This window comes from Alligator sinensis, unplaced genomic scaffold, assembly GCF_000455745.1.
Source record: "Alligator sinensis unplaced genomic scaffold, ASM45574v1 scaffold573_1, whole genome shotgun sequence".
Taxonomy (NCBI): domain Eukaryota; kingdom Metazoa; phylum Chordata; order Crocodylia; family Alligatoridae; genus Alligator; species Alligator sinensis.
In genome coordinates, this window is record NW_005841877.1 from 3744725 (window position 1) to 3759370 (window position 14646).

Here is a 14646-nt window from a genome sequence, read left to right on the forward strand (position 1 = left end):
CTGCTCCTTTAAGGGCTGAAACTGCCTAGGGAGAGAGCCCTAGAAGTCAGGCTGTACCCCACAGGTACAGGTTACCTGTACCCCACAGGTACAGGTTACTGTGGCAGCACGCCTAAGGAAGGAATTAGCCTGCACCTGCAGTTGGTCAGCTGACCGGAAGAGGCAGGGCCCTGGGCACATATAAACCCCTAGGCTGGGACTAGAGAGGCAGTTCCTTGTGAGCAGTTAAAGGGAAATGAGCCTCCAGGAAGGAATTGCCCAGAGACGCTGCAGCTGCCCGATATGCTGCACTTAGGGCTAATGGGGCTCCAGGAGCTCACCAGATACCCTTGCCTACAAGGCATTTAGTGCCGGGGTAGAAGTTTGACTCTTTTAAAGGGGCAGAGCACACCCTGAACTTTTTGTGTTATGTTATAGCCCAGGGGCTTATATTTTGGTTGCTGTCTTATAAGACCAGAGGATAGGGCTGAGGCTATTGGGGAAGAAGGAGGCCTCACTGGGGGCCCACTATGGTGTGGGGACCCCAGCGCCAGTGTGGGTGCAGTATTCAGGGTGCACAGATCCTAGCACCAGTGTGGGCACAGTATTTGGGGTGCACAGACCCCAGTGCCAGGGTGGGTGCAGTATTTGGGGTGCACAGACTCCAGTGCCAGTGTGGGCACAGTAGTCAGGGTGCACAGACCCCCAGCACCAGTGTAGGTGCAGTACCAAAGGGGGCAAGAGAGAGACAGGGCTGCAGAGAGCCCAGTGCCAAGGGGTGCTGAGAGAGAGACAGGGTTGTGGAGAGCCCAGTGCCAAGGGACGCCGAGAGAGAGAGACAGGGCCATGGAGAGCCCAGCAATGACCAGAGGCCAAGATAAACTAAGGCCTTGGAGAAACAATGTGTGAATGCCATCTGTGAGGCTTGGGGCATGGTAAAGGGGTGGTTTGTAGCCACGCATCTAGCCCATAAGGCTGAGAGTGTCCTGAGAGGCATTTATTTTGGAGCGGGACCCAAAATGGGTCCAGGAACCCAGAGAGTTCAGTGGGGTCCATCAGGACCATGCCCAAAATACAACTTGAAGGCAGCCTCCCTATTTACTATAGTACAACAAGACGTGGCAGGAGAGAAAGAGGGTGCCCGTTGGGCAAGATTGACACGGTCAAGGAGCCATAGGGGTATCACGGCCATCCCTGGGGACCACATCCTGTGACACCATAGAGCACAGTCTTCAGCAAACAATCAAGGCATGTGCTCCACATGTTCCAGCCAGCGAGGCTTGTGAAATCCAATGTAGTCTGCATATACTGTAGGCTGGTCCTCTCAACAATCTCATTGGTGATCTGTTGGTCCCAAGTGACTCCGAGGATTTTTCTGAGACAGCAAAGGTAGAAACTGTTCAGTCTCCACTCCTGCTTTGAGTATGTGACCCAGCTTCCAAAGCCATAGGGCACTTGTACACATGATGCCATTAACATGTACACATGATGAAAATGTTACTTTGTGTGGCTTAATGGCATTGCAGTATACATGTGAAAGACTTTTAGGGGTTTAAAATTACTTTGCATCATTTCAAACTAAACTACACCTGGATGTAGTTTAGTTTGCAATGTTGCAAATTGCAACAATACAGATGTCAGCTCACCCTGCAGCTGCAGGAGAGGTGGGCCGGCTCTGCAGAACAAAAGGATTGGTCCCCTCATCACTCGTAGCGGGGATGGTGCATGGGGTGCTGGAAGCCCAGGCAGGCTGCCAGCTGGCTGGGTGCTGCCCCAGTTCAGAGGCATCTAATCCAATGCTTTCCCAAGCCTGCCTGGGCTTCCAGCACCCTGTGCACTATCCCTGATGCCTTCTCCTGCTGCCAGCAAACCCAGCCGACCTCCTGCTGCCTTCCTGCACTGTCCCAAGGGCAAGCCAGCCTGTTCCCAGGTGGCCCCATGCATCTTGCCAGCTGCAGGACTCTGCTTTCAGGCAGAAGTAGTAAGGGGCCCAATCCCTGATGTTGCAGAGCCTCCACACCCCCCTTCCCATTACCAGGGGGTGAGCTATCAGCAGGTGGAGCAACCCCTGAGCTGTGGAGGACCCTGGGCCTTCTCTCTGTGGTGGTGGCACCCCTCGGGTGGGCTGCTCCTGGGCTAGGTGCTGCCCCAGCTCGGAGGCAGCACCCAGCCCAATCCAACTCTTCCCTGAGCCTGCCCACTGGAAGCCCACCGGGCGCTGTTTCTCAGGCGGGCTTGGGAAACAGTGTGCTCTCTTCAAGCTGTGGCAGCAGCCTGCTACTAGCCTGCCCAGGTAGCCCTGGGGGGTGCTGCTATGATGGAGGGAAGGACCAGGGCCCACCGCAGCTCAGACAAAGCTCGTTCTGCTGGCAGCTTGCCCCCCAGCTGAGGGTAGGCTTTGGTTCCAAAAAAACCCAAAAAACGGATCAGGCCCCTTGCCATAATGTGATGGAAAAATTGAAATGGTTTAGTCCTCAGGGTTTTATTCTATGCCCCACCATTTCATTCTATGCCCCACCATTTCAATTTCGGGGGCATAGAATAAAACTTTGGGGATTAAACCCCCAAGCGCCTATAAAGGAGGGTACGGAGGACACAAGCCTGATCAACAAAAAACTTTGTGTTTAGGGTTAGCAACTTCTTGTTCCAGGCACATGAGGTAAATTTACCAAAGGTGATAGAGGTTTTGCTGATTCTCATATCATGTTCTCTGTCAAGACTAGGTGAGCTGGTAAGATTTGAGCTGAGATAGCAGAAGTGATCTACACTGCCCAGAGCTTCATTATTGATATAGATTTTGGGTGAGATGCTGGTGCCTTGTGACATGACAACTGTTTTCTTGGTACTGATTGTCATGCCAAATCTGGTGCTTACATTAGAGAACTTTTTCATCATGATCTGCAATTCATCAGGTGAGTTAGAGGTAAATGCAGCATCATCTGCAAAAAGCAGATCCCAAACAGTGAGCTGAGTGACATGCCTTTTGCTCTGAAATCATCTAATGTTGAACAAACTGCTGTCCATCCTCAATTCAATTATACCAGATTGATCATTTCCAAAAGCATACTTGAGAAGGACAGAAAAGGTGCCAGAAAAGATACGACCAGCCATGTAAAAACATAAAATAGTTTTTAAACTGCCCTATGATAAAACATAATTTAAAAGGCTTATTGTGAGATGCTGTTTAGGGATACATTGGCTACTCAGCAGAGGAGCTGGCTGGAAGGAAGTCGGATCTTGTTACCATCAGTGACACTGGTGTTAACACCCAATCCTTAGGTGTGAATTGAACTCAGTTACCTGGTATTCCTGCCCTTCTTGCACACAAAACCTAATCTTGTAGTTTTGGACCCAAAAACTGGCCCTGTGGATATGAAGAGTCCCTGTGAAGGGGAAGCACCAGCGGCTGCAGTGCTGATCCCAGTAGTATGGTCAGCCACTCCTGTGGTGGTAACTATTTTTGCACCTCCCACTACAACGGCAGCACTTGAAGCTACTTCTGTGGTTGCCCTCCCCCACTCAAGTTATGCTACTGTTCACATCCCCCAAAAGGCAACGTCAGTGAGAGGTCATGCAGGCATACTCGCTCTGGATTTCTAGTGATGTGTGCATAAACCAATTTTTTTCTCCACTTAAATGTGCTACCCTGTCAAGTGCATTAAAAATCAATAATGAGAAGTAACAAAGGGGCTTTAGAACACTGGTAGCATGAGAAATCTCACTCGTGAAAGGGTTACATTGTGATCTCTTACCCAACATAAATAATGTGTGCCAAGAAGGGAACCCATTTAAAAAAGGGGTCATTATTCCGTAACCTAAAGTACCCAGTATCTGATATGCTAGCTGAAATAGATTGTTGCAAAATTCTTCATGACTGCGAATGTAAGACTATGTAAACTTCAAGGAAACTTACAAGACTATGTAAAAGACAAGGAAGACTTCTAAAAAGTGTTGGACTTTTGAAAGAATGAAATTCTCAGACAAGGGCCAATAAAAATACAATATCCCGGCTGATCTTCATGGAGACCCCAGGATGATGGTCAGAGCTGCCCATGCAACGCTCCTCATGGGGATGAACCCCACCTGCTCCCACTCAGGACAGCTCCTGCTGAGCTCCCCCCCATGCCTGCCCCAGCCAGTGTCCACAGCTTACCGGCAGGGCTGATCCCAGTGTGGCTGCAGCCATCCAGGTGCTGCTCAGCTAACTTTGCCTCCAGTGGTGGGTAGGAAGCTTCAGCTGGGCAGTTCCTGCCCCAGCGCATGGAGCTCCAGCTCCAGCTCCTGGATGTCTTCCACCCACTTGGCCACCTGCAGGTGGGCCATTCATTGTGCCAGGTGGTGTTTCCTCCCCACCTAGAGAGGCACAGCAGGGACAGGAAAAGTAGGAGGAGCCACCATTGGAGTCAAGGGGAGCTAAGCAGCACCCTGGCAGCTGCAGCCACACTGGAGCAACCGGTCAGTAAGCTGTGCATGCAAACCAGGACTGGGGTCAGTGGGCATGGGCAGGAGCACAGCACTAGCTGCCCTGGGTGGGGCTCAGCCCCACGCGGAGCACTGTGGGGGCAACCATGGGCTGAATCCACTCAGTTAGTGGGTGCTTGCCCACAGGCCAGATCCAATTAGTTGGCAGGCTGAATCTGGCCCTTGGGCTGTATTTTGCCTGTCTGTGCTCTAAGAACGTAGCAGAGGTATGGTGGTGTCCCAATGACATGTAAGATGGGGGTCACTAGTGGCTGTCCCATGATAGTTTTTATAAATCACAAATGACAATTCAAGCATTCTGCTCACATTCCAGTTTTATATTTAAATTCATGTGCCAGCTTTCCCCCTATGATTCTGCAATCCTTCTAATTTTGCTTTAGTCACAATTTTTCCAGAATGATTATTTTTATATAATTATATGTTTTCCTCAAATATTAATAGGCATATTTGCCTTTTATTTGCTGTAACCTCCTCCCTCTCCCAAAACCTCATTTTTGCTTGGAAAAAAGCCTACTTTTGTTTGCAAAGCTGTTCATTTTCAACTTGAATTTTGACCAGGTTTGTTTTTCCTTACAATTTTTTCACATACCTCTAATAGTATTTTCATCTAGTGTACATGTAAAATCTCTTACAAGACAGGTCTTGTAAAGTGAATCATTGGCTGCTGATTTTTTTCTGATCACTAGATGTCAGCATAGCACACGTATCTATGACTAATAAACTACAGCTGCAGTTGTCTGGAAATTGTCATCCTATCCAAAACTTGGCATTTGTTCAAAAGAAAAACCTAGAAAAATATCACTTAACCCATATAAAATGTGCTATCAAAGAGATACAGCATGGCCTCAATACAAAATAGGCACAAGACACACATTCTAATCTCAGCTTTGCACTGAGTAGCTCTGTGGTCTTCCCTAGTGACTTAGTTGCTGGGTCTCATTTTCTCCCCTCTGTAAATCACTAGAGTATTGTATGGAGTATTGTAATGGAAGTTAATTTCTGAGCTGCCTGAAACACCTGAGAAATGTTGTAAAGCGCTAAACTGGGAATTAGAAGAGCTGAGTTTGGCCATTGACCTGCTCCTTGAACTTGATCACAGCATTGCAGCTTTTTGTTTCTCAGTTTCTCCTTCTCCAGTCTGTCTTTATTTGTCATATTTACTTGAATCCAAAAAGAGGTTTCCTCACTCCGCCCCCCAACCTCAATCAGCATAGGGACTAAAAAACCTCACCTTGAATTCAAGTACCTGACCGGGGTAGGCGGCAGCTCAGCTCCAGCCCCAGGCTTGGAGCTGAAGCTGGAGCTAAGGCAGCACCTGCCCTAAGCCAATATGATTCATTTGGCAGGGGAGGGGGCTTGCAGCTGGAGGAGTGCTTGCTCCCTCCTCCCCTCCACCGTGCCCCTCCCACCTTACCTTGTGCTCCTTCAGTCCCCACAGTCCCAACCAAGCCTGGCTGGGTGCTGCCACAGTGGCAGGCAGGGACTACCATTTCTCCCTGACTGGCCTGGGCTGGGCTGGGCTGGGGCTGCCACTGCTGCTGACTGCCCCTCAGCTGGAGCAGAAATGCAGCAGCAGCAGCAGGTAAGGGGGGCAGGCATAGGTGGACAGGCAGAAGGAGTCAGGCACAGGGATGGGGGTAGGGGGGATATGTGGCAGGAGCAGGCTGCAGGCAGAAGCAGCGGATGCAGCCAAGCACACGCAAGTGGGGAAGGGGCAAGGCAGCAGGCACAGGAATGGAGGGGCAGGTGGCAGAAATGCAGATGGCCAGGCACAAGCACAGGGGGACAGGCAGCAGTGGGGGAAGCACAGGCATGAAGGAGCAAGGAGGAGCAGAGGCAGTCTTGCCACACCCATATGTCAGAAGCCTGGGGGCCAAAAAGCCAGTAACAGGTAGAATGGGTAACATCAATAACACCTTGGGCACCTGAAGGAGGGCTGTAAAGGCATTCATAGATGATGTCTGAGCTTGAGCACCACATTTGCGGCCAGGGTCATTGGCCCCAAGAGTGCACACTTGGCTTAAACCATACAGTGCCCGTTCTGAGATGGTTACGAGTAGTCTAGGCCCTGTAGGGCAGCTGCCAGCCTGAGGGGTGGAAGCTGGTGTTGGGGATGAAGTTTTTAGCCACAGTTCTTGTGCAGTATATTGCCTGCTCCACTGATGGGAGGTCCATGTTGTGGATCACATGCCATCAACAGATTCAGTGAGTTTATTGGCCTGAGTGGAGAATAGGTTTAGAGACTTCAGGTAGTTAGTTTTTTGGCTTGTGGCTACTAGGTTGGAGTGCAACGAATGGTCCAGAACTTGGGCTTTGAGGCCTAGGGCCAGGGTAGCAGCCTGGCTCCATATGTATATACTAAGGATTACCTAGTAAAGTGATCAAGCAGGAGACATATTCAAAGACACAAAAGATGCTTAGGGCCAAATCCACAATAGGATTTAAGCAGTGAAGTTCTACCCTACTCACTCTCTCAGCACTGCTATTTTCAAAACCCACATTCACCTGCCATAGTCCCCAGTCACTTAAAGTTCTCAAGAAGCTAAGCTTTCAATATTAAAGTTTGCTAGGTTTCTACATTTCTGATTCTGGGCATATGCACAGCAGTGCCTCTGTGCTGAGTAGTTTGGTGTTTACCTCATGTATAAGCTCTGTTGGGAAAGTGCACTGAAGTGAGACTCTACGGTCTGGTGGTAGGGCCATTCCCCTGGGCTTCAGTCCTTGAGTCAATGCCTATTTAAGTATTTTAACAATGATGTACCATGGGTCTCCAGTGCCTGGGGGCCAATGCTTGCATTTGCACCCCCGCTCCATAGCAATACTTAGTCACATCGTGCGGTAAGAACTCTGAAGGGCCCGGCTGGTGCCCAGGGGTCATGTGTCCCTCCCCCCCCCCCCCACCCCAGCCCCCCCGGTCGGTCTGCCACTGCATTTTATCAAATGACTGTTTAATACAAAAAAGTTAGATAAAAAGTCCTTCATTGCTGGAGTAGGAAGTGGAACATAGGCTTCCCTTACCCTCTCTCACCAGGTGAATTGTTCTCATTCTGGTTTTCTTTCTCTGGCTCAGGAATATTTTACCATTTCTGGGATGTCAAAATCAGCCTGGCCCTGGGACAGATCCAGACCTTGTGGGCTTCTCCTGGGCCAGATCCATGGAGCAGCAGCTTATGTGGTGGGTCCCAGTCCAGTGGTGCAGGTCCATGTTCAGGTGGCAGCATGGATTGAGGAATTGAGCTACAGCAGCTGGGGAATCAGACAGCAACGGGATAAACAAGGGCTGTGTTTGCACAGCCTTCACTTGCCCCCCTGCCACCAATGGTCATGTCCATCCAGGGACCCCAAATTCTGCAGTAGGCCATGTTCCATCATCTGCTGAACTACTGGAGGGCCACTGGGAATGGTTCTGCAAGCCAGATCTCACTCATGGGCTGTATATGTTTGAAACATAATGGGTGCATCTACACATGGCCATTTTTAGGCCATTTACACAAATTCCATTTTTAGGGTCTCACTTTCCATACATACTATGGGAAGCCTAGGCAGCAGTGTGGATTCCCCTGTGATGGCAAGGAGCTTAAACTTAGTTGCCATAGTCCTGAGCACTGCTACTCAATGGATTTAGCACTTAACTCCCATTTATTTTCAACGGTACTTAGGCACCTGCTATGTGCCACTGAAAGTCTTTTCTAAGATGCTTAGTTTAAATTACACAATTACATCATGTTCAGACATGCAATACCAGCCTCATGCACTAGACAACAGAAATATCTCAAAAGTAAGAAGTATGCTTTAGGGCTGTGGTTCTCAACCTTTCTAGACCCAAGATGCCCCTCATTTGGCTTGAGGCACCCCTCCATAACTTTTGTGAATTGAGCAGCAAACATTTAAAAAGTTAATGTATTTATTACAGTGCTTACCTCCTAGTAGAGGGGTCACACAATGATTTTTTTTTAAATGCATTGTTAGACAAAAACTTGTCACAGAACCTATTCCAAATATTAGGGGACTATGTGGCCTTTACGTGTCTAAGTGCAATCTTATTATACCCTGCTTGAGTCCCTAAAGAACTGTTATCACATCTGCTTTTGTATTTTGCCTTCATCTAAACCATAATGGTAAGGCACAAAAGAGCAGTGAGGAAGAGGAAAAGGACTCATCTACCTGGTGCGTTAAGGATTTTTCTGGAGCTCAGGAGTGATGGAAAAGGATTCCATTTGTATGTCTAACAGATTAAACTAATATCATCTCATATCCTGTAGCTCCAGTTCTATTTATACGTCCAGTATTTTAATCCTGAAAATATATTCCATGCTCCTGTAATGTTTGTATTTACTGTATTTCACATTTTCAAGAAGTGACATACTCTTGGCTGACAAAGAAGGATGGCCATCCTGAATCTAGGAGGAAGTAAAATGAGGTGTGGACTACAAGGATATTCAGAGTAGACAGATTAGGAAACCTAAACTCCCAGACTGCAGGGAAGGCCCAAATCTTGCAGACTCCTTCCATTATGGAGAATGATGTGCTATCCTAGAACACCTATGTAGCCTTGCCTAAGGGGGAAGATATACAACACACTTACAACAGAGGCATTTACATAGGTTTTGTATGCTGTTGATAATTACACTACTTGGAATATGACAGCACCTTGTCACTGCATGGAAGAGTCTGCTGCAACTGGCTAAAATGGCAAACGCATGACACAACCATATTATTTATGGGGTATTTTAGGTGACTTAAGTCACTGGCCCATAATCTTTACAAGCTGTGGCCAAAAACAGCCTGGTTCCCATCTGCCATGGGTCAGGGAGTTTCAATGGCACACCAGTGGCAGAGAAGGCTTTGCCTGTCCCTGTGCCAGACTATGGCACAGGCCCAGTTTCCAGCTAGGGAGGAGCTACACGGGGCTGAGCAGTTGAAAGAAGTGTCCATACTATTACTGCTTCTCCCACCCTCTGCCTTCTCCCTTGCCTCCCAGCTGCAGTGTAGGCACAGCTGGAAGCTGCCTGGCCCTGGCCAGCTCCCCATCAGATGGAAGCTGTGTCCATGTTGCAGCCAGGGATGGGGACCTGCAACTGCCTGTCCCAGCACAGGTACGGCCACAAAGAAAAACCCTCCAGTTCCTTAGGCCAGCATGTTGCCGACCCGTTACTTATACCATCATGTATTGTTGAATCTCTGCATCCTTATATATGTACATAAGGGAAATTCAAACCATTGTTCACTAATGAGATGATATATGTTGACCCCAATATAGTTGGCAGTCAGTATTTGAAGAACTGGGTACTAATACAACCTGAAATAGTAACAGACAGAAGTGTCTTGCAATGTGCTATGCCAAGGCTTTGAGGGTCTTTTTCATTAAAAATGTAAACATCCTCCCAGTTGCCTTAAAGTAGAAAAATTAAATCTAAGATATTCTCTCTCTCATGCTACGACTGCTTAATAACAAAAAAAAAGCAAGCATTCTACTGTTCCAGGGCCGGTACAGAAAATATTCATGGTCAAAATGAAACTAAGCCAGACTATCAGCAAAGGACTCAGTGGAGAGAGCCAGACTTGCAAGCAATAAATCTGAGTGATTTTTAAAGAAATAACATCTGTCCAGTTTGGCCAAGGACAAGTAACCAAGTATTTTGCCTCACATGAGGGTTAAAATCCTCCATAAGTTGAGTCATGGCTTTGCAAAATGGAAGACAGCTGTTTCACAGACAATGGGAGATGATCCAGATGACTTGCATTAGTATTCTTATAAATCATACAGTTAGAATCACATCTTAAAAACAAAAGTGTTGCAGTTTGCCAAAAGAAAACCCAGACTTCTAATAAAAAAGCAGACTTGCTTATTTCCCACAGTAGGTATAAGTGTTCACAGAACCAAGTAGACACTGATCAAAGGTAGTCTGAACCATTATCAAACTGCTTTTAAGAATTTCCTCAACCAGCAAATAAAGCTTCAACAAATGCAATAACAACCCCAGCATTTAAGATTAAGCTATGACTAATAAACACTCTTTTGTCTAGCCAACATCACAAAGGGATATTGATTCTCCTTTGTAACAGCTATTGAAATCTAGCTGTTTGATTCTTCATGTCTCTGCACACCATTAACATTCAGGGATCACACACAAGCTTGCTTACCATTTTCATTATGCAGGAAGAAGAAAAGACAAGACAGAAAGAACACCACTCCACAGAATGAAAGAGAATAAAAGTATCATTTGGTCAGTAATCCACATCATTACTGCTATTCAGGGAAGTAAATGCTTTAATCAACAGTTTCCATAGTGTCTTCTACTTTCTCTCTCTCAGAAAGAGAGATTTTCCTGAACAGAGAACAAACATGGATTAAAGATCTAGAAATATATATTTCACATCAACTACATGTTTTCCTTTAGTCGTATTAAGAAACCTAGTAATACTTTCCAGGGCTTCTCCTCCTTCAGTCCACTGGAGTTTGTGAGATTATCAACCCCAGTTCATTTCCAGACTCACTTATGATCTGAGCCACTGACAATCGAAACCAGCAAACTCCAGAAGATAAAGATCATTGTCATCAATGAGATAATATGGGTGGCAGCAATTTAGAAACCTTTTTTACATTATTGGAGAAAATTGCTTCCTGACCTTCACAAAACCTGTACAAATCCTGAAACATGAGATAACATATCATCACTGCACTCGTAAGTGTGACCTATTGTCTATAATAGCAGATTTGTCCTTCATTACACTGTAAAACAGTTTGAAAGTCACTTTTGGTAGAGTAAATTATCATTTGTTTGGCTAACACCCCAAACACCATTCTTGGGAGCTCCCATAGTTTGCCAATTCCCTTTCCCACAGCATCAGAAGCACTTGACAACTGCTATTGAAACTATACCCAAATATTCTCTTTTCCCATGCTCAAACAAGTTAGATTTTTTCTCCCATTAAGTTATCTGTTTTAATGAGAAGAAATAGCTCTTTTACAGCTCTTATAGCTGTTCCCCTAGAGAGAAAACAAAAGGTACCCTAAACTCCTTCTTAGGTAATTAAAAGAATATTTAAAGGAGCTTGTTTTCTCATTACTCAAAACCCAAATGGGCAAACGTGGTAAGAAGAAAAGGAACTGCACTAGAAATTAATTCTTACTATTGAGTATATGCATAAAGACTGTTAAGACAGCTCAAGGCACTTGCCCTATAAATAGCGCCCTATTGTCAGTGTATAAAAAGATGAAGCATGTCTCATAGCACACAAGCATGTCCAATTAAGAGTTAAGCCCTGTCAGTGCTAAAAATGAAAGGCTGCATCAACTCATAATCTAGTCTTGGGGTAGGCATACCATTGGAAAGAGTTCAGTACGTCACTCAGAGTCTGAACTGTTTTCACTCGCTGACATAAAGCAGCAAGTCATTTTTCTGCCTCAGCAATGGAAGGAGTTGTTATAAGACACTGGGTGGAAACACCTGTCCGTTATCAGGCGCAGTTTGCTGACCAAGAGCTGGAAGCATATAAGCTGGAGCACTCTTTGTATGCTTTGCCAGGCCCATCCACATCCTCCGTGAGAATCAACAAGCATGTAATTGCAGCAGAGGAAAGCAGCACTGGGGAAAATGAGCAAAGCTTTCAGGTCCTACTGGATGTTGTGCAATTCCGCCCTGAAGATATCATCATTCAGACTTTCGAAGGCTGGCTCCTGATCAAAGCTCAGCATGGACCCAGGATGGACGAACATGGTTTCATATCCAGAAGCTTTACTAGGCAATACAAACTGCCAAATGGAATTGAAACAAAAGATTTGTCTGCTGTCTTCTGTCATGATGGCATTTTGGTTGTTGAAATGAAGAATGCTTCAGGAATGAGTTAATGTTTTGTTAACAATCTTCTTCCTCGTGTAACCGTGTAATGCTGTGCAATATAGTCAAGCACTTGGAGTTGTTGGTTTTATTTCAATGCAGATAAGAACTAACCTCTGCACATATTTCTTGCTTTGTTGAATTCTTGTTTGATGTGAAATGTAAGATAATCTGCCTCCAGCCATGTATGTGCTAGATGGCTATACTTATTATACAGCAGAAAATACAAAGCAGCTGCAGAAAGTGAAAACTATTTTGGATACTGCTTTCTGATAAGATATGGAGTACAAAGCATGCATACAGTGTTGATAAAGAAAGGTTTCATTTGTAATATATATTGACAAGGTGAATAGTTAAAGAACAATAGACAGCCCGCGAGTTCTGTGAAAATTTAATTTGCATACTAGAAAAATGGCATGTTTGTATTGATTAATATTTAATGTTCAACTCAACATATGTGAGAAGTCTATAACCCACTAGGAAAAAATCTGGTTTTCAAATGTGTTTTTAATATTCACTTGAAAGTATTCTTTTTCAAAGAAAGGGTGTTATACTTAGCAAAATGATATAAACAAGGACAGTTTTTTTGGAAATTCAGTATTTAGAAACATACTACATCTTGTTAATGCCAAGTCAAAGTAACTTGATGGAAAACTTTCAAATCCATTTTTTTTCTAATTTGTAGTGGATTTTTGTTTAAAAGTACCCTCACTATCTCAGAGCAGAAGGAAAATACTGCTTAATAATAAACTCTCAGAAGGACAACATTCATTCCTGTGTGGTGCCACTGATTTTAAGTTATTGCTATGATAGGGATGAATTTGGCCTTGCCCAAAATATAACAAGACTCACTTACTTCTTTTGCATTAGAATTTGAGAGCCCAATCCTGCAACTGGAGGACTGTTCTCAGAGAACAGGTGCTTCTTCTAACATTCAAGTCTATTGGCTTTACAGCAGAAGAAGGATCCACATGTATGTGTCTAATTGCATGACTGGGGTCCCTTTTAAAGAACAAAGGGCCGTTTTCTGTTCCCAGTTACACTTGAGAAATCTAACTCATTTCAATGGAGTTGCACAGCTGTCAGAAATCTATCCACTGTACCTAACATCTGGTCTTCAATATTTTAGAAAAGTTTGCTACAAAGGGTACTGTAAATACGCCAACATTCTAGAGAAACTACAGCTGCAAGTGGAACTGACTCCTGTTAAGCATACTTAAGATAAGTATGACTGCTGGGCTATGAATAGTAAAGGAATGCAGTGAGGAAAGTGCCAAGCTAAATGCAGATACTTTATGACAGGCATCTGCTGCTTGGACAAAGTAAAAACATTTTCATATGCAATCAAAGATAAATACAATTCTCAGTAAATGAATTCAACAGACACAAATAATTAGATTAACATAAATGTTTCTCCCACAAGTTGAAGGCACAAGACTGCTCCAGTAACTAGAGTCTAGCGTATAATTAAAGCACTATGTGTGGGCACGGACACCTATGTATGCTATGGAAATGTTTACATTGGTGATCAATGACGGTAAGGACACTTTAAAGCAACAAGCTGTACAAAGAAAATAGGCCAAATCCTATGTTTCTTTTTCAGTTCAACAGCAATTTGATTTGCATGAGGAATACAGGTTCAGGTCCTCCTCCTCCAGTTTGCTGCACACTAGATTACAGGATCTGGATTTATGTGTGGTGTTTTCTGACTAGTGAACACATTGCTCCCTTATTGTCAAAAGCCAAAGAAAACAGATGCAAGAGAAATGCCACAGTGTTTCCCTGCAGCCTTTTCTCCCCACAGATGCCTCTATTTATAGACTGAAAGGAATCAGAAAGCTTCAGCTACAAAATTTAGGTGTGTATCCAGATTCCAAGCATTTCAAAGTCCAGGAACCTTCAGATGCAAAGATTTAGTTTGAGTCCATGATACAGATTAGGATCATTTTCAAAGTTTAGATATAAATCAGGGCTTATATTTCAAATACAAAGTTTGCAACAGTTAAGCAAGTTAGGATCTGGGCTTTCTATACCACCTGGCTTTAGAAGTATTCCAATATGTTTCAGGATCATCTACAGAAGTAACCATCTGTACTGCTTCTCAGCCTTCGATTCATCCTCTGTCTTCTCTTTTACTTTGCACAGAATGTGCATTTTACATTACATCAGAGTTGGCCAACTTCTAAGTAGGTGGGGGCCACACCAGCATGGACAATATGCTCCCCAGGCTGTACACTGCCTGAATTAACTCTCCTCCCAACACTATGGGCCCCTACACACATGTGCACACTGTCTCTTCTGCCCCTGCTGCATTTGTCTTACAGAAGAACAGAAGTAGCTACAA

General features: G+C 45.0%; 1 protein-coding gene across 1 annotated transcript; it reads left to right on the forward strand.

Annotated features, from left to right (window-relative positions):
- The first annotated feature begins 11798 nt into the window (after positions 1-11798).
- On the forward strand, positions 11799-13073 carry HSPB3 (heat shock protein family B (small) member 3). The gene has a single exon (XM_006017287.2). It carries the CDS (start codon positions 11876-11878, stop codon positions 12311-12313), a length of 438 nt encoding a protein of 145 aa, XP_006017349.1. The 5' UTR covers positions 11799-11875; the 3' UTR covers positions 12314-13073.
- Positions 13074-14646: the final 1573 nt, after the last annotated feature.

What these genes read in the sequence shown, in the direction of transcription:
- HSPB3 (XM_006017287.2), top strand. Translation starts at nt 11,876, where the DNA reads ATGGAAGGAGTTGTTATAAGACACTGGGTGGAAACACCTGTCCGTTAT.